General features: G+C 37.8%; 1 protein-coding gene across 1 annotated transcript in view; it reads right to left on the bottom strand.

The window, feature by feature from the left end:
* Positions 1–23,424, bottom strand: part of CNTN3 (contactin 3) — a 353,501-nt gene that overhangs the window by 259,711 nt on the left and 70,366 nt on the right. Inside the window, exon 2 of the mRNA XM_047746701.1 lies at positions 6,970–7,104. Within this exon, the coding sequence (XP_047602657.1) occupies positions 6,970–7,024 (55 nt within the window). The 5' untranslated portion in view covers positions 7,025–7,104. The remainder of the gene's footprint in view (positions 1–6,969; positions 7,105–23,424) is intronic.

The raw sequence follows: 23,424 nt of genomic DNA, 5'->3' as shown, positions 1-23,424 counted from the left end.
AAGTGTCATTTAAGGACACCCTCCGTCACAGCATAAACACTGCCTTCTCGCTACTCATCAGTATGTTCATAAGATGGATGCTACTGACCAAAATCAGGATTCCTTTTGTAGTGCCTTGTGTAAATGCATACACATGGGTTTGCTTATGCGTGTGTTCATGAGTTTGCCATTATTCATGAGTTAATAAAAACTGCATCTGTACACAGCAGAAACCCAATCCTTTTAGCTCTGCTAAAAGCTCACTGAAAGACAAAATATACCCAGAGATACTTAAAAACACTTTTATGTGATGAGTACTTTAAGACAGCTTATCACTTAGGCAATAGTCAATTAAGTTGGTTTGAATGAACACTGCATTTGCAGGAGTCAGTTAATTAATCAACAGATACATTTGCGACAATAGCTACTTTAAGAGCTAAATAAAATTGTGGGTTTTATTTAATCTTATGCGTTTCCTGAACTCTAACAGCATTTCCAATGCACATTATTTTGTAAGTCCCTGAAATGCTTTCCTAGTCACCATCAAGCTTATAAAAATCCAGTATGTGGGGTTATCAATGATCAAGGTTATAAGAACAAACTATGCCAACAATGCCTGCCTTGTTTTTCTCCAGATTTTCACATTCATACCCTGATAAACTGTCAAGATTTAAATGGGATAAATGAAAAGCATTTCAAGATTTAGGGCGCTGCAAGTGAGGGGGATGATTTGAAATAAGTTTATCGGTGAAAACAAGGAGGATGTCAAGATTTATAAGCATAGATCAGTGTCATCTCCATTTCACCAGTATCAGTGCCATCAAATCGTATTACACTGCACACAAATACCACGGAAGAAATGACAGTCATTTGAGTTTATGGCGACAGTTTACTTGAAGTGCTACATGCAACACCACACACTCATTTTCTCCGTGATTACAAGGGTGGCGTCATTAAAGCAATTGAAAAATACCCCTCAATTACTTCAGGGAGGACTTAAAAATTTTATTTTGCTTTTAAAGCTTTCCTTGGCCATGACGGGATGAAAGACTAGCACAGAAAGGTGATTCACATTAAGGTGACAAAGACCAGGATGGATCATGGGATTCGGGCACTCAAAGATGTCGTGTCCTTTGCCACAAACTATTGCCTTTAAAACAAGCAGAGAGTATGATTTTCAAATGCAGCCCAAACATGTGAATTTTGTTTGTATTGTTTGCAGATGTTGTCCATTACTAAATCCATACTATTAAAGGAAGCCAAGGCTCATGTTTGGTGACAATATATTTTATCTTTAATTACAATATCAACAGTTCTTAAGAAATTATTTAATCAATATGATCTGAATCATCTCCTAAGGCGTGATATATGGTCTCATCTATGACACATTTAGGGACATGATGAGGGGCACAGGTTGCCTTCATAATTCTTGAAAGAGGCAAATAAAGTTTATGGGTTAATAAGGCTCTGCAGAATAGAGACTAGGCTAGTTTAGGGGGGTTGGTGTGGTTGGGGGGGTGGTGTTTATTGTTTCTTACACTATTTAAGCCAGGAGTGGAGCTACGTAGGTATAATATCACTGAAGAGCTGGTTTCTTCTGCTATCTCTGATCCATAGGCACAGAATCAGCATTTCCCTCAGGCTGGTTTTTCTGATTACAGGATGGCCACCTGCAGCAATCAGGATTTAGGATTCATCACTTAGACACAGTAGGAGACAGGGCACTTTCCACAAAGTTTGAACAAAATGTTATGGCCAAAATTTTGCCACAAGCTTAGCAATTGAGGCCAGTCACTGGAGCAAATGAGATAGGTCTATCTTTGGAGCTTTGCATGGTACCAATCTTACCCAAGCTCCATGGCTGTTTCATACTGCAGAATAGAGTAGGTGTTGGAACCACTAACACGAGATCCACTATAAGGACAACTGAAGATCATCCTCCCTTCTCAGATTAATGGTTACTTATTCTCACAAGTAGTTTTTAGGTATTATAAAGTGCCAGTAGATCCCAACATACTGGTTATGCACTAAAATTTAAGAGAAGAATTTGATGAAATAAGAACCCCTTGGAACTTTTACAGAAATATATTTTCCATATGGTATTTTAACTGGGCATCAACAATGATTTCAGTTATCCAAGGAAATATCTCTTTCCAAAAGACTTATATTTACTCAACTAGTCCTACTAGAGGATTAAAACAAAAAACACAATAGAATATAGTCTATAAAGTCTAGAATTTCCACATGCATTGATTAAGGGCTTGTCTACAGTCCACCAAGCATGTCACGTGAAATCTGAACTCATCCTACAAAGAATTTAGTATCTGAAGGCAATCCATTCTCAGGACGTACTCCCATATGAAATCAAAAAGTCCCATTATCTTAATTCATTTGGTTTCCTATTGGGGTAGTACATGGCAAAAAACATTTGTAAATAGGTCAGGTTTTTATTTCATAAATGTCTAGATTTGTGGTGTCCAAAATAAATAAAAGGCAAGCTACACACATACTTTAAAGTTTCCAGGATCCACATTTAAAAAGTTAAAAGAAACAAGTGAAATTAATTTTAATAATACCTTTACTTAACCAAATATATCTAAAATATTATCATCTCAACATCTAATGAATATAAAATTACTGAGATATTTTAAATCTTAAAATTTTTGGTACCAAGTCTTTGAAAAACTGTGTGCAGTTTATACTTACAGTACACTCATTGTGGACTAGCCACATATGGCTAGTGGCTTCCATTTTGGGCAGTAAACATCTACAATTTCTAATATGGTTAAGCAATTAACTAACAGGTAATTAAGTAATGAAACAACAATCTCCTTGAGTTCTTGATGATTCTTACTCCATGGCTTATACTCTGGCTTTATTCCAAAAAATAAATTATTGAAGTAGTAGGTACTACCGATTATAGTAGGGTACTATACTTTGATTTCAAAGACAAGTAGACATCTTGATATAAGCACAAAGATTAGGAAAGTCACTTAAAATCTTAGAGACTGTTCTCCTTGTCTCTAAGATAGAAATAATACTATTCTATCTCACTATTTTTGTGAATTAGAGGAGCTAAGTAAAGCACTTCCACAGAATGAGGTCCATCCATTAATATTATTAGTATATTAACTTTGCTGTCATTACTATTGTTCCTTCCTTTCCCGGCTTCTTCTCAAAATGCAGGAGGGTTCTCTTCTCTATCTCCTTTCTCCTTAGGTCTCTGGCTTTTAAACTTTTTTGACAGCAACTGAGTGAGAAATACATGAACTATCAGGACTCGACACACATATATTAAAAGGAAGGCTCCAGAAGGATTAGGATATTGTTGGATTTTTTTTTTTCACTGCTATATTCCAAAGACCTCCAAGCGCTCAAAAGAATATACTTACCAAGTGACCAGTGCATGCTGATAGATCCTACTCCAACCCTTTTTAATTCTAATTTACCCATTTTAATAAGAAACACTGGTCATGATCCACTCAGTTGACTTTTTTACCCACTACTTAATGGAAAACTGTAACCCATACTTTGTTCTGGGTCTTCATTCCACTCATGAGGCACACCTCTTGAGGTGAACAGAGGTAATTTGCTCTAAACAAAAGGCGATGTAGAACCTTCAAGTTATCCTCAACTCACCCTTTTCTCTATCTCTATCTCTATCTACCTATTCTCTATCACACCCCACATCTATCCTACCAGCAAAGAGTCATGATTCTACCTTCAAAATAAACCCAAAATTTGACCACCAACCCTACCACCACCCTGGAGTCAGCCGCCGTCACCCTTGACTGATGGCTGCGTGAATTTCTAACTAGTGCCTCTGCTTGCTCACTTGGCCTTCTACAGTTAATCCACAACACGGTGTCCACCGAGGCTCTTTTAAAAAATAAGTGAGATCAAATCATTTCTCTATTCCAACCATGCTATGGTTCCTTGGGGCATTTAGAATAAAAGTTCTAAATCTTCTCAGTCATTTACTCATTTTCTGCTATATTCATCCCCACATTACCTCTTGGCTCTCACCTGTTGCTTCCCTCCTGGTCCAACCAGGCTAGCTTTCCTGCTGTTTCTAGACACTCAGCTTGACATATGTTAGAACCTTTGCATGGACTGTTGACTTTGCCTGGAGCTCTTTTCTCTAAATATCCACAAGGTCAACTTGCTCACCTCTAAATCTTTGTTCAAATGTTAACTTCTTGATGAGGGCTGATCTTATTTAAAGTGGCAATCTACATCCCAATCTCGCACACTCTCACTATATTTTGCTTCTCTTCCCCATTGCACTATCATCTTCTAACTTAATGCCACGTTCCACCTCACCATGACAAAACATAAATCCCACAAGGACAAAGAGCTCTGTCAATTTTCTTCACTGAAGACAATGTATGTTGCATAAACAGATGCCAAAAAAAGTATGTTTAAGAATGAATGAAGCCTAATTTTTTTTTTGAAGAAAATCAGTCAAATGCATCCTAAGAAAAAGTCCTGGCCAGAAATTACTTTTGCCTTTTTGCCTCTTTGTTGCAGGAGGAAGCATGCAGAGACAAAACAGAAGGAAATGGAAAAAATGTACAAAATAATGGAAAATCAAAAGATTAAATATGAGAAGAAAGAAAACGCAAATTGTCAAACATTTGCTGCATTTATCTGGTTTATATCATTGGCTGAACACCACTCTAAGTAAGCAAATTCCCACAAAGTGTTTTTGCTTGCCATTTATTATAAGACAGTCCCTATATCATGAACAGAGTTTCAACTTTAATACATAAAAGATGACCCATATTGGTTAGCAAAATATCACACTCACAAATCTTTTAACCTAAATTTTATAGATCCTAGAGGAGTACCAAAGTATGTAAAGAACTCTATACAATCAATGTTCTTTAGAAAATTGGTAAAAGCCCAATTCTTCTCTATAATTATAAAAATTACCACTTTTCTAAATAACTCTACCTAAAATTTATCATATATTAATCCAATTCTTCCCTACAAATCCTTATAGATTTTTTATCAACATATCCAGAGAATCAAGTTGACCTTTAAATTGTTTTATGATGTCTTAACATTCTAGCAAAATGGACACCACTTTTTCTTATAAATTTGCTCAAAAATACGTAAAACATTTCCCAAAAATGCTGAAACAATCAATGCAAACTGGATATGGTGTAAAATTACAATGGAAAATTTTAAGCCATTGATAAAGTGATCTTGTTTTCTGTGGCTACACTTCCACTTCCTGCGTTTATCTTCTTTTCAATTAGTTGGGAAATTTCAAGGTTGCCCTATGAAACTTGATGTGGTGAGTAATAATATTGCGGTAGTACAATCCCTTTCATTTTAGTCCCCTCTACAACAATAAAACTCAAATCTGAAATTATGTGAATGAAAAAAGGAATCCAAGAAATGGGTATTTTAAGTCTTGATATCTGTGTTGATCTTTCTCCAATGATCACTTGAAAAGGCAAACATCTATAAATACTTGACCCTTCTTCCCTAGATGCAGATTAGTGGCAGTCAAGATAATTTAGAAGCAAGACTGAGACATCACAGGGGAAAACTGATTTAAAAGAAATAAAAACTTGAAAAGTTGGAGGTTTTATTTTATAATCTCTTACTGATTATGAATTTTTGCCATATATTTTCATTTAAATACGTGAAAAATGTTTTAAGTTTGACATAAGAGCTTAAAAATCTATACCAATAGGGCACCTGGGTGGCTCAGTGGGTTAAGCCGCTGCCTTCGGCTCAGGTCATGATCTCAGGGTCCTGGGATCGAGTCCCGTATCGGGCTCTCTGCTCAGCAGGGAGCCTGCTTCCTCCTTTCTCTCTCTGCTTGCCTCTCTGTCTACTTGTGATCTCTCTCTGTCAAATAAATAAATGGAATCTTAAAAAAAAAAAAAAAAAGAATCCTTAAAAAAAAAAAATCTACACCAATTAATGTACTTCTTCAAGTAACATGCTTAATCTGACAATACATTTGTCCTCATACCACATCAATTTTGTATTCTTAGAAAAGAAAAGTGACAGACTACTTTTGTAATTAGTTTCCTTAGGTATCCTAAAGGAATTGTGCTTAGGTAGAAAACTGGTTGTCTCCTCAAGAGATGGGCACTGAATTTTTTACAGGGTGATGATCTCTGGAACTTATTTTCAGAGGGATGGGTCAAACAGGCAAATAAAAGGAAACACACACAGACACATGGACAGAACAAATACAATAAAATGGTATAATATTCAAATAAAAGCAAACATAAATGGAATGTATGTGCATATTCATTTACTATTTTTTCAGTTTTTTTTAATGTGCTCGTTAATATTTCTAGTACAAAGAAGGAAAACATTAAGGAAACCCAAAAAATTAATAGTAGTATATATACCACTTTATTTTTAAAAATTTTTCTTTTACTTTGCTACTCTTCCAGAAAACAAAACAAAAAGGAAATATATAAAATAATTTATGATAGATGCTTTCATATAACTGATATGTGACTCATTCCTTTTTCTATTTTGTTCTAGATTTAAAATTTTCCAAAAACTAAAAAAGAAAAAAGAATATTTTTGATTCCTAAAATAAGTTGTTTGTAAAAGTAAAAATCATATTCTTTTTAAGATTATATATGAAAATACTGTTGTTTTTTTTTTAAAAAGCTTATATTCTCCCTTGTATTCTAGAGATTACAACTTTTAGCTCCTTCTGGGAAAAAAGTCATAAATTAACATTCTCAAATTCTGATTAACTGTTACAGTTATAATACTACAGTAGGTTTGTATTATTAGGTATCTTTGCATGGAGATAGAAAGGCTTGTGAAAATCAGGGAATTGGGAAGAGAACTGATTTTTAGAAGAGGAAATCAAAAATTTCTTTCAGGAAAAACATTTGCTTCTCTTTGCTACTGGTTGAGTATTATTTCAACATTTAAAAATTATTTAACATATGGCTCAAGTATAATTCTAACCTCCATTTAGAAAATACAGCTTATTGTTACCTCCTAGGCAGCCAATGAATGAAAGCAGGATCAACTGTTTCCATGACAACATCATCTTTAATTGCCAAAAGCAAAAGTAACTCTTGTCCAGTCTTTGATGAATAGAATGCTTTGTCTTCAGGTAAATCCTTTAATCTGTAAAATAGATATACAAAGAAGTTAGACTTTAAAAAAAAAAGTTGCTTTAAAAAAATACATTTTCTTCTTTTCATAAAACTGTATCATTCACAGCCACTTAAAATCCTAAAATGAAAAAAAAAAAAAAATCCTAAAATGAAACCAATCTTTTGTGATACAAAAGAGAAGATTTATGAAATGTAGTTACTTTAAAAACAGTTTATGTGGGGGCGCTTGGGTGGCTCAGTGGTTAAGGCCTCTGCCTTCGGCTCAGGTCATGATCCCAGGGTCCTGGGATCCAGCCTCGCATCGGGCTCTCTGCTCGGCAGGGAGCCTGCCTCCTCCTCCTCTCTCTCTCTGCCTGCCTCTCTGCCTACTTGTGATCTGTCTGTCAAATAAAAAAAAAATCATTAAAAAAAAACAGTTTATGGGCAGCACCTGAGTGGCTTAGTCAGTTGAGGGTCCGACTCTTGATTTCAGCTTAGGGCATGATCTCAGGGTCGTGAGATCAAGCCCATCACCGGGGTTCAGAACTAAGCATGGAGCCCACTTGGCATTCTCTCTCTCCCCCTCTCCCCCTCCCTCATTTGTGCTCTCTCTCTCAAAAAACAAAAAAATTAATTAATTAAAAAAATGAAAACATTTCATGTAATTGACATGCGGTTGGAAGCAGTTTCACAGAATTACAAATGTTCAACAACACTAAAGTATTACATATTAACATATCAAATATTAAAACTTTTGCTAGATAATAATTAGAACAAATAACGTATTACCCTAAAATTCTAACTTTTCTCATTTTCTCTAATGATAACATTTTGGTAAAACTAAGAGTCAAATATGAAGATATCTTGAAGCACCATTTTCACTGTCTCTGAATCCCTAATAAGACATAAAAATTATAAATAGCATTATCAATGTTCATATGAAGCCTATTTTTTTTTCAGAGACAATTATAAAAATCCCCTAATTACATATGCTGCATAAAACAGATCAAAAAATGAGAATGGTGGAAACTGTTCAGTCTGAGAGTCTTGAAGATGAAATAATTTTCTTCTTCCTTTCTTGAATTTTCATGAACTTGAATGTGCTGATTGAAGAGAAAATAATTATATGGATACCTTGAATCATTTCCCATGGCCATTTGAAACTAGTTCAAGTTACAGTTAATGATCAACTAGGCTAGATCTACATACCTAAAATTGGATAATCTTTTCTGGATTACTGAAACTCAGCTGGTTCCATTCAGGGGAACTGATGCTTTGACTATCACCCACGTTAGCAGAAAAGGTGTAAAACTCTGATTCAGCAGTTGCTATGGATTGGGCTGTATTAGTTGTTGCTGAGCCAGAGAGAGAAATCTCAGCTTTCTCAAGACAGTGGTAGTTTATCAAGGGATCCCGATTTGTGATGGGATGTATTTGATTGGAATCAAGTGTGTCCAGATAACAATTTTGATAGTGAAAATATGACAACTTGCAATTAATTGTACTTGTACTTAATATCTTAAATCAGTCATTCCTCTAGTAAGGTTGTTCTGTCCACTTGTAATCTAATATATGTTCTTGCATGGGAAGTAAGATGGGGGTTGTAATAAAATTTCCAGGATTTGGGTATGATTTAATCCACAGGAATCTGAAACTGTAGAAATACAATTGGGAATTACTGTTCTAAGAACTGCAAGTTAGTAACTTATACCATCATGGGATCTGTGACCATCTCTCACTAGCCCCATTACTACAAACTGCATATATCTTGGGTTCCCCTAAAACAAACACTGCTAAATGAATTCAGATGCAAGCAGCTTCTTGGATGGTGAAGGACAAAGAGTCAGGGTATGAAGAAAGGAGACAAGGGGAAGAAGGAAGCCAATAAAGGGTAGAAATAAAGCCACCAATCCCTATGTTTGACAGGACCTTATTCTCACTGGGGAAACTCTGAAGGTCCAGACCCAGTAGAGTGTATACCTCAGAGTCCTCCAACACTTATTTGGAGTTGCCCAGAGTTATCCTTGCCAATGGACAAGGAAACTGGAATATTTATACAATAACTCTCATTAGTCACCATTTGAAGGCCATTTTCAGGGAGTTTTACCCAGCACTTCTGGGTAATGACTCCAGAGGCCAAAATGGCTCCAGAGGCCAAAAACATAGCTTCAGGTAAAGAAATGTCTATGGTGACAACTGAAAGCAGTGTGCACTGACATGATGAAAAACTAGAGGGTATATGTGGGGGAGATGTAGTGTCTATTACAGTAGGCCCGTGAACTTGAGAGTTTTGGAAGCTATTTTCCATACCATCAGATCCCAAAAGACTGAGGACCAAAATTACTCAACGATTTAAGCACACGAGTGAGGGCACACTTTCTGCCATTATCAACTGTCACACTGCTCAACCTTTTTCAGTGGCTGAGTTTCCCCACTTGCATCAGAGGCTTTCAGATACCAAGCCTTCCTTCTTTTATTTCTTCTCAATCAGTGACACATTTTATGTCCATATTGTTTTTTACTAACTTGAATGATAACTGAAATCATTCTAGATTACATTTAACTTATAACTGACATTCATAAATGCTATAATCTCCTTATAATCATGCATGTAAGGAAAGTAGTCCAGAAACCATGAGAATGGTAGCACAACTATACAAACTCACACACACACATACACATGCATGTGTGTGCACAAAGTAGAAAGGCAAGAAATAAAAGAGAAAAAAAAACTTTCAAATACAATGGCAGCCATAAAAGGCATGGAAACATGAAATACAATGATATATGTGATGTGTCAGATTCATAAAAAAATTGAGAGTGATTGCAAGATCTATTAAAGACTGGAGACAATGGGTAAGTCTTGAACAGAGGGAAAGGCTTGAGGAGTATAACAGTGACTGGACTGGTATCTCTTCCTCTGAGGACTTAAAGCTATCCAGGTTATACATGAAATTGAACTTGGAAAGGACAGGGTAATAACAAACATAAAAAGAACAAGTAGTTTGAATTGTCATGAAAAAGAAAAGACAAACTTTAACAAGGTGCCCTGTAGTACCATCATCACAATCATTATTAAAAAGCATCCAAGGGTACCTGACTGGCTCAGTTGGTAGAGCATGCGACTTGATCTCCTGGTCATGAGTTTACGCCCCATGGTGGGCATAGAGCTTACTTTAAAAATAATAAATAAATACATAAATGTATTACCTATTTTTTTTTAAAAAAGCATATTCACATAACTATTAAAAGCTCTGTTCTGTGTCATATAGAAAACAAAATGTAGGGGTGCCTAGGCGGCTCGGTCAGTTAAGCATCTGCCTTCGTCTCAAGTCATGATCTCGGGGTCCTAGGACTGAGCCCCATGTCAGGCTCCCTGCTCGATGGCGAGTCTGCTTCTCCCTCTCCCGCTTCCCCTGCTTGTGTTCCCTCTCTTGCTGTCTCTCTCTCTCTCTCTCTCTGTCAAACAAATAAATAAATAAGTAAATTCTTAAAAGAAAAAAAAAAAGAAAAAAAATATATGGTCTCTGTTCTGATACTGCAGTGGAGAAAGAAAATGTTATCAACACTTACAAATAGGATAAGGAGAAAATTACTAGACTGATACTCTCTGAAGGTAGGACACAGCTCATCCATCACTAGTAGTTCTAATGTTCCAAACATCCTGTATATACAGTAATGGGCTTTCAAGTTTCAAGTTTTAATGTTTCTTGCTAAGCTTTAAGAACAATGAATAATTCAACTCAGGAGATTAAATCTTTGTACTGGACTTCATGTGAGTAAAAGCGTTTGTGTTAGAACAAGAAGATAAGTCACAGCTTGGGACCTAGCCATCATTTGAAAATCACTTCAGAAAAATGTGTATAAAGGCATTAAAAAGATGGTAACTTAAAAAAATGTTTTTGGGGGGCACCTGGGTGGCTCAGTCAGTTAGGCGTCTACCTTCAGCTCAGTCATGATCACAGGGTCCTAGGATTGAGCCCCGATCAGGCTCCTTGCTCAGCCAGGAGTCTGCTTTTCTCCCTGTCTTAACCCCTGCCATTCATGCGCGTGTGCGCGCTCTCTCTCTCTCTCTCTCTCAAATAAATAAATAAATAAAATCTTTTAAAAATATGTTATCTTCCAGGGTGCCGTGGTGTCTCAGTCGGTTGAATGTGTCTGACTGGTGATTTCAATTCAGGTCATGATCACATGGGTCATGGGACTGATCGAGCCTGGCACCAGGCTCCACACTCAGCAGGGAGTCTATATGTCCCTTTCCCTCTGTCCCTTTCAAGACTCAGGGAAGGTAGAGGGGGGATGGGGTTGTCAGGTCACTGATGATTCCTGTCTTCAGGAATTCCTGCCCACAAGCAGGGAAACATGATTAAATTCAATACAAAGTATTTATAAACTAACCACTGTGAAATGTAAAATGTAGGGATAGAAGTTTCTACGAAAGGCTCAATGAGAATGGCCCTCATCAGGAAGAGCAGGGAAGCTCCTCTGAGGAAATAAAGTATAATGGAAGAAAAGAAGAGATTATATATAATCAGAGGTGTGTATGTGTTAAAGGGTAAAGGAAAGAAGAAATTTCCCAGGTATACACAAATACTTGGTATGGCCTTGAGATGGTAAAGAGGCTACTGACTCATCACTGTCTGGACCTCTTCCATCAACTACCACCTCATCTCCCAAGAACTGCCCTAGCACCCCACTCCAACACCCTGCATGGATCACATAAAGGGTTAATCCCTGGCTCAGCAAGGGGCTTCCAGAACCTGCTCTAGTCCATGTCCCTTCTGACTGGTCAGTGCCCATGCCCTACTGCTGGTTAAATATTTTGGCAGTCTGCTGTGGAAATTAGGAATAGAATACGTAAAGGCCTTGGGGCTTAAGGGTTCATGGCTTGTTGCTAGAACAGAAAGTTACTGAGATGAAATGCAGAGGCCCAGGTTGAGTGTGGTATGAAATGTGACTGCAGATGTATAATGTCTAGCTGTAGATCTCATATGCCTGGCTAAGAATACTAGTATCAAGATAAAACCCTTTGAAAAGTCACTGCAGTGTTAACCAGTAATTGCCACTCTCAACAAACATTCAAATCGGACATATTATAATTTGTATCAGACATAAAAGGATGAAAAGAAAACATTTTGCAACACACCAGTTTCATTCTTACCTTCAAATTCATAGAAATCAGAGGCTAGACAATATTAGGCAAACCCCCTGGTTTAAAAGAAGAAAAATATATATTCTAATCTTCTTATATATGCACACACACATACCCAAACACACACACAGAAACACAATGAATAAGGTTTGAACATAAAATAAAACCTCATTTAGGAACATTATTTCTAAAAATTATGTTGCTCATTTTTAATCAGTGCTGAAGTAGGGCACTGACTTTATAAATAATGAAAGTAATTAATACAATCACAACCTGACTTCTCAGCATTGCTAAGTATTGTCACGGAGAGAAGGGACATATAAAACTTGTCCCACTTCTGGTAGTAATTAATACAATCACAACCTGACTTCTCAGCATTGCTAAGTATTGTCACGGAGAGAAGGGACATATAAAACTTGTCCCACTTCTGAAATCACCAAGCTAAAATAAATACAAAGGAAGCTACTGAAGCAAGACAAATACAAATCAAAATGTCATCTGCCACATTAAAATATTCTACTAGTCATAGGAATGTTGTAAATCAAAGAAAAAATAGCTTTTAGAATTTTCTCTGCTAATAGACATTTGCATCTGAGGGCTATGGCTTAATATATTCACAACACATTTCTCATGGCGATCTTTAAATAGCCCCCAAATTTAGTACATATTGACAACTGTACTATCTATTCCTAATGTCGCTGAGCTAAAAAAAAAAAAAAAAAAAAAAAAGCTAGACCTTGGACTCAAAACCAAAAATTCTCTAAATAGTTGTTCCTGGTTGCTCTAAAAGAAGAGGCCATTTGTGGCTTTTGTCACATACTTTACAAAAATTGCTCCTAAGATTGTGTATCATGAAATATTGATATATATTTATAGTATTAAAAGTATATGGGCAACTTTGAATGTAGTTTTGGCAAATGCTCAGAGTTAAGCTTCTTTAGGTGGTGGAAAATTTAGGCGTGAGAATGATCTGGCTTCGTTTATATCAGAGTAATAGACACCTAATGAGAACTCTCTTTTTCAATGAGACAAACCCTACAGAAATTTTGTCTAGAAGGACTGCTTAACACATCTCTCAGATCCACGGAAAGACAACTCTCACTCTGACATGTGAGAAAGAAATTCCATTCTTTGAATATGTGTGGTTCCCAACCCCCACCAAAACCCTCCCCCAAAGCAACAGATTAGAGACCTGTACTACAGTAGAACACTCAATTATTAATGGATAAAAGTTTGCTGGGTTTTGTATTATGAGTGTTCTAGAACTTCTATTAACTCACTATCATGGAATACAACCATAATACCATCGCAGTCAACTAATAAATAAGTTTAAGGATTTGATGCGACCTCACAGTATAATGGTTAGCACTTGGGACTCTGATGCGACCAAACATCCTGCCAGATCAGATATCAGGCATCATCTACCTCCCTTGTTTTCATTCACAATCATCATCTGAAATGTAGGTGATCTAGTCTGCATACCAGACCTCTTCCCTGCTGGAACTGAATGGGCAGGGAATGAAATTTACATGAGCATTGGACTCCTAAGTCCAAGATTCTTGACAACACACGCATTCTCCATACAGTTCACAAATGTTCAGCAGGAAGGAGAGGGGAACTAATAACATGCCCAAGTCTGATGGTATCTTCACAGTTCTGTGTTTACAGTGGTACAGTCAGCAAACACAGCAAATGCCAGCCAGAAGTCATCTCGTGCTCCCAAGGACCCCTACAGCACCTGATTTTCTTTCCTTTATTCTCAACATTTTCAACACCTTCCATTATAGTTATTTTGACTATGGCTTCCTTTTCCAACTAAACTAAGATCTGCTAAAACAAAAACAAAAATAAAAACAAACAAACCAGTAATTTATAACCTGCTGTAGGTTAAGGCCCCCTCTAAGAATTAGCCAAACCTATGGATTCACCTACCTCCCTACCTGAATACAAACAGACTGATACAACTTTTGTACACAATTGCTTTACTACAGTGAAAAATAATTTCTTTCACATAGATATGATATATATATATGCAGATGTTCAAATATGCATGTGAATGTATACTATTTAGAGATTAATTTGTTTCTTTGTTCATGCAGAGATGAATAGAGACTATCAAAATAGAATTAAATATAAATTATACACAGAGGAAAAAAATCTGTTAAAAATATTCAGAGAAGGCTACTGTTGAAGGCTTGACAAAGAAGTTGAAAGTATGAAGTTGCTTTTGGTATGGTGAGGCATGTCATCTGTGACATCAGTTAATTTTTCCTTTTGGTCTTTCAGCAATCAGTGTACACAGGCAGAAACAGAACCAGAGTCACATTGTGCGTACATCGAGTCGATGAGTCAGTGCCGTAAAAACGCTGCTGGAACACTCTGAGCTGCCTTGTGTTGATTTCAGAGCCTCTTTACTTTGTCCTCAACTCAAAGATATCTTCTCTGGCAACTCAAAGAGATCTCCCTGTCCTCAATTCAAAGAGATTTGCACTGATGATATGTCAGGAAAAATTACATATCCTTTTTTCAATTGGTTCCACTTGCTTCAGCCAAACGTGTGCTGAAGGGAAAAGACACAGCCACCAAAACATGCCAACCCATTTCCTCCTTCAAAAGATGAGACAAGGGGCGCCTGGGTGGCTCGGTGGGTTAAGCCACTGCCTTCGGCTCAGGTCATGATCTCAGGGTCCTGGGATCGAGTCCCACACCGGGCTCTCTGCTCAGCAAGGAGCCTGCTTCCCTCTCCCTCTCTCTCTGCCTGCCTCTCTAACTACTTGTGATCTCTGTCAAATAAATAAATAAAACCTTTAAAAAAAAAGAAAAAGATGAGACAAAAATGTCAACCCTTCTTAAATATACTCCAAAGAGGGCTTAACTTCAATATTCTTGCTTTATGTTAACCTCAAATGAGCATAGCCATTTCCAGGGCATGCTATTATACAGGTATCTCTCCACCAATGAATGGGTGACTAGTTGACATGCAACGCTGACCCTTGCTCTATGTTCAGGATAATACTTTTGTTTTGGAACAAGTCTGAATTAAAAAAAAAAAAAAGTGGGATTTTCTCATGCAATATTTACCCTGAAAAAGAGATTGTCTCATGTTTTTCTAATACAATCAGACCTAAGTTGCTCTTTTGGGATTTTTTTTTTTTTTTTAATACCTCTGTTGAAAGGAACCTTGCCAGGGAACCTGGGTGGCTCAGTCTGTTGAACATCTGCTCTTGGTTTTGGCTCAGGTCATGATCTTGGGGTGGTGGGGTCAAGCCCCATGTCGGACTGGATGCTCAGTGCAGCATCTGCTTGGCATTTTCTCCTTCCTTCTGCTCTGCCCCCTACCCCTGCTCACACACATGCTCTCTCTCTCTAAATTAAAAAAGAAGAAGAAGAAGAAGGGGTGCCTGGATGGTTCAATTGGTTAAGCATCTGCCTTTGGCTCATGTCCTGGGATCAAGTCCCTCATTAGGCTTCTTGCTCAATGGGGAGTCTGCTTCTCCCTCTCCCTGCCCCACACTGGTGCTCTCTCTTGTTATCTCTCGGTCTTTCTGGAATAAATAAATAAAATCCTTAAAAAAGGGAAGGGAAAGAAAGGGAAGGGAAGAGAAGGGAAAGGAAAGGAAAAGAGAAAGGAGAAAAGAAAGAAAAGATCCATGCCCTAATTAAGAGACTTAGACTTTGGGGTCTTACCACATTTAGTGATAATGGGAAAACTAAAACAATAAGCAAATTCTATGACATATTTTTATCCTTGACATTTTCCAAATTAAACAGGAACAAAATGAACAAAGACAAATTTCCATAATTATAAATGCTACATGAGTCTTCTTCCTTCTTATTAAATGGGAAATTATTGTAGACCTCATGACACGGTGATGAGAAACAATGTACCTTTCCTAAGTCTGCATAACAACATTCCTTGCCATCATATGTTTATTTAGAATTTTAAAATAGCTTAATAACAATATGATGGAAATGTTTTTCTACAAAGACAATTTTCAAACTTTCAGAAAGGAAAATGAATAGTAATATAATAACCATTGCCTTTTATTGAGTGTTATTTCTCAAGTACTCTTCCATACATTAACCCATTTCATCCTCAGAATAATTCATAAACATTCATTCTATTATCACCCCCGTTCTTCAGATAAAGAGACACACAGATCAGTCAAAATATTTACCTCCCCAAAAAAGGATGACAGGTGCTGTGTATTTTCTATACAAATTTTTTCACATAATAGGTGTGAAATGGAATGCTTAGGCAATAGGACCATTAGGGAACCATAAAGTATGAGATGATATTGTATATATTTTTAAAACTCGGTATTAATAGGCAATTGAAGTCAGCTCGTTAAGTTGTAGCACATTAAATTTCATTAAATTTTTAAGAAATTAAATTTCTTCTATCAAGGGAAAGGACAGGGCTATTTAATAAACAATTCTTCTGCTTGATTTCAAGCTTATACACTGTGATAAAACACCATCCCTGTTGCAGTCATGAATTAAGAAGAATTTAGCAACGCTATTTAGGATTAAATCAAGATATCTCCAAGACACACTAAGTCACAAACATTAGGTATAAAACAGTGTTTGTGAAGTAAGATACTTTTTGTATGGGGACAAAAATCATATATCTATATACGTTTGGAAGCATGGAGAATAGCTTGAAAGGATATGTGAGAACTGAAGAGAGCAGCTGTTTCTGGGGAGGAACTGTGCAGTTGGGAACAGGGACTAGAGGAATAAAATATTTTTACATTATTATATGTTATTATATATTTTAAATTTTCTTCAGTGTACATATATTGATTGCTTAATACAAAATATATAAATATAAAACATTAATAAACAATTTTAAAAGAAAAAATATTACTTCATTTCTAACATGGTCAAAAACGTGTAAATAATTTTACTGTCAGAGTCAAGTAGAAAAAGGAAAAAGGGAGTTGAAAAGTACTAGAAAGCACCTTTCAGCATTCCCAGCAAGGCCATTCTATTTCTTCCCTCATAATTTTGGATGAATGAGAACATTCACTGAGAGCCTACAGCATGTCAGGGACAGACACAGAGAAGATGTTTTAAAGTAAAATATCATCTTTGCCCTCAAGAAGCATGCTGGTCCATAAAAAGATTCTGGAGTGGAGAAAAGAAGTCTGCAACAGAATGTTAACATGAAGTTCCTTCGGTCACCCAGACACAGTAGGGATCACATCCCAAGTGAAAGGGAGGTTCCAGAACAGAATGGGGAACAACTTTTCAAAGGAGATACCGCAAAACCATTTGTCTGACTCTGAGACCCCTGTTCCCATGAGAGGTTTCAGGAGACTAAGTGAAGGCTTTGAAAAATGTTTCTTTGAAGAGAATTCTGGTAAGTCCCACCCCCTTGGGGGCAGGAAGAAGGGTATTTCTTTGCAACTCTGCTTTAAGGACTCGAGAGAGAGCTGCACTCGGGGAATGCCGGGGTCTAGGACCACACTGGAGAGTAAGGGCAGGCTGAAGCAGAACAGAAGATGCAATGTGGGAAGGAAATGGATCTTAAGAGAGGACAGGAGCAGAGTGGCTGGCATTTCCTGGGGGCCAGATACACACTGGGGATTACACGGGGAAAGGCAGTGCCACATGTTCCAAGTAGGAGAAGCACCTGACTGGAAGGAGGAGACCTGCCAGAGGGAAGCTACCGTACCTTTGGACTTCCGGCGGCTGAGGAAGTAGGAGATGACAAGTTTGGGTGGGCGTGTATCACCACAGAGACTTGAAGGAAGAACATATCCAAAGTTTGGGGATCTCTAAAGAACCCATGAAAGAACCAATCAAAGAAAACAGCAGTTCTACATTACTGGTGAGTGTCAAGTGCCATGATCTTAAATCACTCTAATGAAATCCATCAAGTACCAGGGGTTGGCCTTTTTCTTCTCTTCCCTTGTAAAACACTAAGCCAAACTGGAATCAGCAAATTAAGGGGAGGGGGTAAGGACATGCCAGGTAAGAAGGGAAGCCAAAGGATTCTTTCTCTAACTGCTGACTTCCCCTCTCCAGCAGCTGAACGCTGGAGGGAGATTAGTTTTGTCTCCAAATTAAGTTCTAAGTTTTACTATTACACAGGACTGGGCACTTTAATTTTTTAATCAAAATTACATCTGATATCTAAGCATCATCAAAAGTACAGTGTATAGGGCTACTCAGGTTTTTCATGCAGGGGCAGAAGAGGATTCTACAGAAAGAATCTAAGGGGAAAATGAGAGACAACAAAGCTGCTTCCGGTCCCAGCTCATGAGCTGCACCTTTTCAATGTACAGTTACAGACAAGAAGTATGACCAACAGTTAGGAAATGAGGACAATTCACATGACATACTAGAAGAGGTGGCATCCAAGGTAATTCTTAAATTAAAAAGGGCTTACCTAGGAGACATGGAAGAAGAGAGGTATGGGAGGACATAATAACACCAGCAAATCCCAGCATAGTAAGTGATTCATCGTAGCGAATAAAATGATTCAGGGAACATCCAGAAAGCACTGGGCTGAGAGATGGAGAAGCCCAACGTTTATGATGTGAGCAGAGGAAGAAGAACTCCTCGAGGAGAGAAAAGGACCATTAAGAGGCACAGGGCAGCCCATAGATGGACGGCATTATAAAAGCAGAGTGCATGCAGAGTGCATGGATTTGCAAGGGAGTGATGGAGAACATCTCAAACAATGATTGCCTGGGGATGGGAGAGTGAATCCACAGGGACTGTAAATGGGAGGAAGTGTTCTTTCCACGGTGATGGAAGTATTCTAAAGTTGGGTCATGGCAATGGTTGCGCAACCCTGTAAACTTACTAAAATTCACTGAATTGTACACATAACATGAGTAAATTTTATGGTACATAAATTTGACCTCACTAAAGCTAATTTTTAAATATACACAAATAGGGAGAGAGAGAAGGAGAACAAGAAAGAACGAGAGAGAGAGACTGTGAATCAAGACCTTCAACATGCCTTTTTGGCAATGTTATCATGCCAGGCTCAGTGCAGTCCTGGTGAAGCTTCAGCCACATTGTGGAGAGCAGAACTGTAAACTAGAGGGCAAGGAAGTGGCCACAGCAAGAATCAGCTACTCTTTCAATAATTTAGAATGAGAGAGAAGGGACAGTGGTTGGAGATGGGTGGAGGGTCGATGGAGAGTCAATGAAAGCTATTTTTAAGTTGGAAAATTCTTGAGCATATTTATAAACTGAGGGGAAGAACTGAAAATATAGGAAGGAAAAGGTGTGTTTTTCTAGAGGAGACACTCTTCTTGGAGTTTACTTGCATGGTTTTGATTCTGCCTCAGCCAAAATCACATGAGGAAGATTGAAGGTATATGGTGACGGGGAAAGAGAAGAGATTCACCACTATTCAGTAGCTAAAAGAGAAAAGAGGGACTCTGGGTGGAGAGGTCTTGTTGTGTACTATCCCAGCCTGGGCTCTGAATCAGTGTCTTCAAACCATCAAAGATACACTGAAGCCTTTCCAGGGACCAAGTGCTCACCATGTCCTGTCTCCCTATGTTTGTACTGTCACTTTCATAGTTAAATTAATACAGAAACTATGGTTTGATCTTGAGGGGTCACTCCATTTAAGGGGTCTCTCCATTTGGAGTTCTAAAAACCAACTGCGCCACATCACACTTCCTTCTTTTACATCACAAACGACTCATGCAGCAATTTGAGTATACATTCTACATAAACATTCTCAAAGCACTCAAACACTTAAAAAGACTAGCAATTAGATATGATACTAGTATGACACTTTGGAGAATCCCTTAATCTATAAGAATCCCAAACCATCATATTGACACAATGGGTTCTAGGGAGATATGAATGGCAAATCCTCACTACTTAATGTGTGCCAGGCAAGGTTCTAAGAGCTTTATAAATGTCAATACTACGGGTCACCTGGGTGGCTCAGTGAGTTAAGCCTCTGCCTTCGCTCAGGTCATGATCTCAGGGTCCTGGGATCAAGCCCCGAGTCGGGTTCTCTGCCCAGTGGAGAGCCTGCTTCCTCCTCTCTCTCTGCCTGGCTCTCTGCCTGCTTGTGATCTCTCTCTCTCTCTGTCAAGTGAATAAATAAAATCTTAAAAAAAAAAAAAAGTCAACACTTGTACTATAACCATCCCCATTTTACAGATGAGGTTACTAAGATAGATAAAGGTTAATTAACATGTCCAATTTCAGATAAATGACCCTGCCTAAGTCTGCATTTCTAAACTAATCCCTAGTTGTTATGTTGCCTAATCTGTAATTGGTTTACCCTAAAACATGAATAGAATGTGGTTCTTGGAAGCTTTAGCTCTCTGACCCAAAGTTAGCTAGGCATACATACCAGGTGATGTGTTCAGGCTCTAGGATAGTGGCCCTCAACTGGAGTGATTATGCCCCTCAATGGACATTTGCTGATGTCTGAGGAGGTTTTTGGTTTTCATAACTGGGGTGGAAAGTCTATGGATACACTACTGGCATCTAGAGGGTAGGGGCCAAGGAGGGGAGTCACTAAACAGTTTACAATATACAAAACAGTCCCCCATAACCAAGAATCATCCACCCACAAATATAAACTGTGTCAACATGAGAAAACCAACCCGAGAGCAGTTTGGTATCAGAAGACCCCCCAAAACCAGCTTCTGTCAGCCTACCTATTTATTGTTCACCTCTTTACAGAAGAAAGGCCACACTTCAACCTTTGTGTGTCCGGCTCTCAGACAACCAGGAGCCTCAGCTGAAAACACAACAGAGACCATGGTGGCCTACTCTGTAAAAATAACTTTTTATTATGAAAAACTCTAATCACATACAAAGTAAACAAAATAGGGTAATGAATTCCCATATACTCATGATTCAACTTCAGCAAATACCAGTACTCTGACCTTCTTGTTCTGTCTATAGCTCCACTCACCCCAGCCCCATTTGATTATTATTGTTTAGTTACTTTAGGTATAATTGGCATACACAAGAACAGTTGCAATTTTAATACAGAATTTTTTTTTTCTAAAGATTTTATTTATTTATTTGACAGAGAGAGATCACAAGTAGATGGAGAGGAAGGCAGAGAGAGAGAGAGAGAGGGAAGCAGGCTTCTTGCTGAGCAGAGAGCCCGATGTGGGACTCGATCCCAGGACCCTGAGATCATGACCTGAGCCGAAGGCAGCGGCTTAACCCACTGAGCCACCCAGGCGCCCCAGAATTTTGAATAATTATTTTTACTGTAAAGTAAAGCAAAGATCTTTCCATTGTAAGGTAAAATATGAATCCAAAGAAAAATGTATGGCTCCATGAATCACTATTAGGAAATGATGATTTGTACCGCAGCCCCATTTTAACAAGTGTCTTGTCTCACTGGATCTATCAGGAATGGCTTCCCTGATACCTAGCTTCTAAGTCAGTGTTTCCCAAACTTCGGTTTATGGTTCACTTGGGAGAGTACACACTGATTTGTTTTGTTTGTTTGTGTGTTTGTGTTGGGGACAAATGAAAGAAGAGAAAATAATGATCACATGTACTGAATTTAGTAATGGTTAGTACTGTTTTGCACAAGGATACTATGGAAATACAATGTTTTAAGTAGTGAGGACTGAAATAACCATTATTTCTTATTATGAATGGAGGTTAAGAATAGCTTAAAATCATGAGAGGCAGAAGGAACTGTGGTTCAATATGGACGATATGTGTATATTCTATGTGTGCACGTGTATATAAATATGTGGCATAAACATACATGTATGTGTGTACACATACACACACATACCAGGTTTTATAACCGTAGGCAAGTAACTTGTTATTTAAACCTCTTTTGTTCTCAAATTCTGCATCTGTAAAATTGGGGCAGTAAAGATGTACATAATTGGTTTATTGTAAGGATTAAGTAAGATTGTGATTATATGCTGAGCCAACTCCTTGGTATTCAAGACCTAACAGTTGCTGCTATTATTTCAAAGAAATCAAACGTAATTGACAACTTGACCAGAGAGAAATCAAAGACTTAAAGTACTAACTCAAACATAGGTCTCTAACTCATTTTAAGGAGATATTAACTGCTTACATCTTTTTAAAACGTACTTGTTCTGTTTAACTGTGTTTTTTAAAGTTGCTTTATCACAATGAAAGGAGTGATTCTGACACCTTTTAGAAATGCTAATCGTGGCTATGAATAGTTATCTGCTTAGAATTCACACCTATTAGGGGCTGCATCTAGGTGTATAAAACATCCACTCTATCAACACACAAGTGTAAATCTAAATTGAGGCAAACTGTGATAGCAGCTTGAATTTATACCCATAGCAATTTCAGCTGAAGACATGGGGAGGAAAAGTACCCTTGGGTCCCTCCCCCACCACAACAAGCCTCTATTTTTTTCACACAAATAAATAACGATTCTGATGAAGCCCATACTCCACAACGGTGATAGGGGATGAAAGGATCCTCAAACTAACTGCCCATATGGAATAATCTGGAACGTACATAAGGACGGGTGGAGATGAGCACAGCAGCGTGTGTGCCCATCTACCTCGGCCTTGAGGGCAGTCCACATGGTGCGATGTGAGCCCAGGGCTGCAAGACACTCTGATTTTTTGGAAGATGCTGGACCTACAGAGTTTTATAGATGTTCCTGTTTCCAAACATTTCAAACTAATAAAAATACAACTTCAAAACATTGGTGTTGACCAAACAAAATATGTCTGCCATTCAGATGCAATCCATCTCAAAATCTGACCAAAATGCACTTTTCTGCTTAAAATTTTTAAAAAACATAATTGATCACTCTCCTGCTCCTGAGGAAATATAACACACTATATATTAGAAACACCTCAGTATTTTTTCTAATCCTAAATACAATTCCCCGGGCTCCTGGGTGGCTTAGTGGGTTAAGCCTCTGCCTTCGGCTCAGGTCAGGTCATGGTCTCATGGTCCTGGGATCAAGCCGCATATCGGGCTCTCTGCTCAGCAGGGAGCCTGCTTCCCCCTCTCTCTCTGCCTGCCTCTCTGCCTACTGGTGCTCTCTCTCTCTCTCTCTCTCTCTCTGTCAAATAAATAAATAAATAAATAAAATCTTTCTTAAAAAAATAAAAATACAATTTCCTTATTGTACACTGTAAACTAATTAACATTGTATATGAACTAACTGGAATTAAAATAAACACTTAAAAAAATAAAACATACAATTTCTTTTGAAAAAAAATTTGTTTT

This window comes from Lutra lutra, chromosome 1 (assembly GCF_902655055.1).
Source record: "Lutra lutra chromosome 1, mLutLut1.2, whole genome shotgun sequence".
Classification (NCBI taxonomy): Eukaryota; Metazoa; Chordata; class Mammalia; order Carnivora; family Mustelidae; genus Lutra; species Lutra lutra.
The sequence above is the reverse complement of the archived record's forward strand: the minus strand, read 5'-3'. Positions and strand labels throughout refer to the sequence as shown.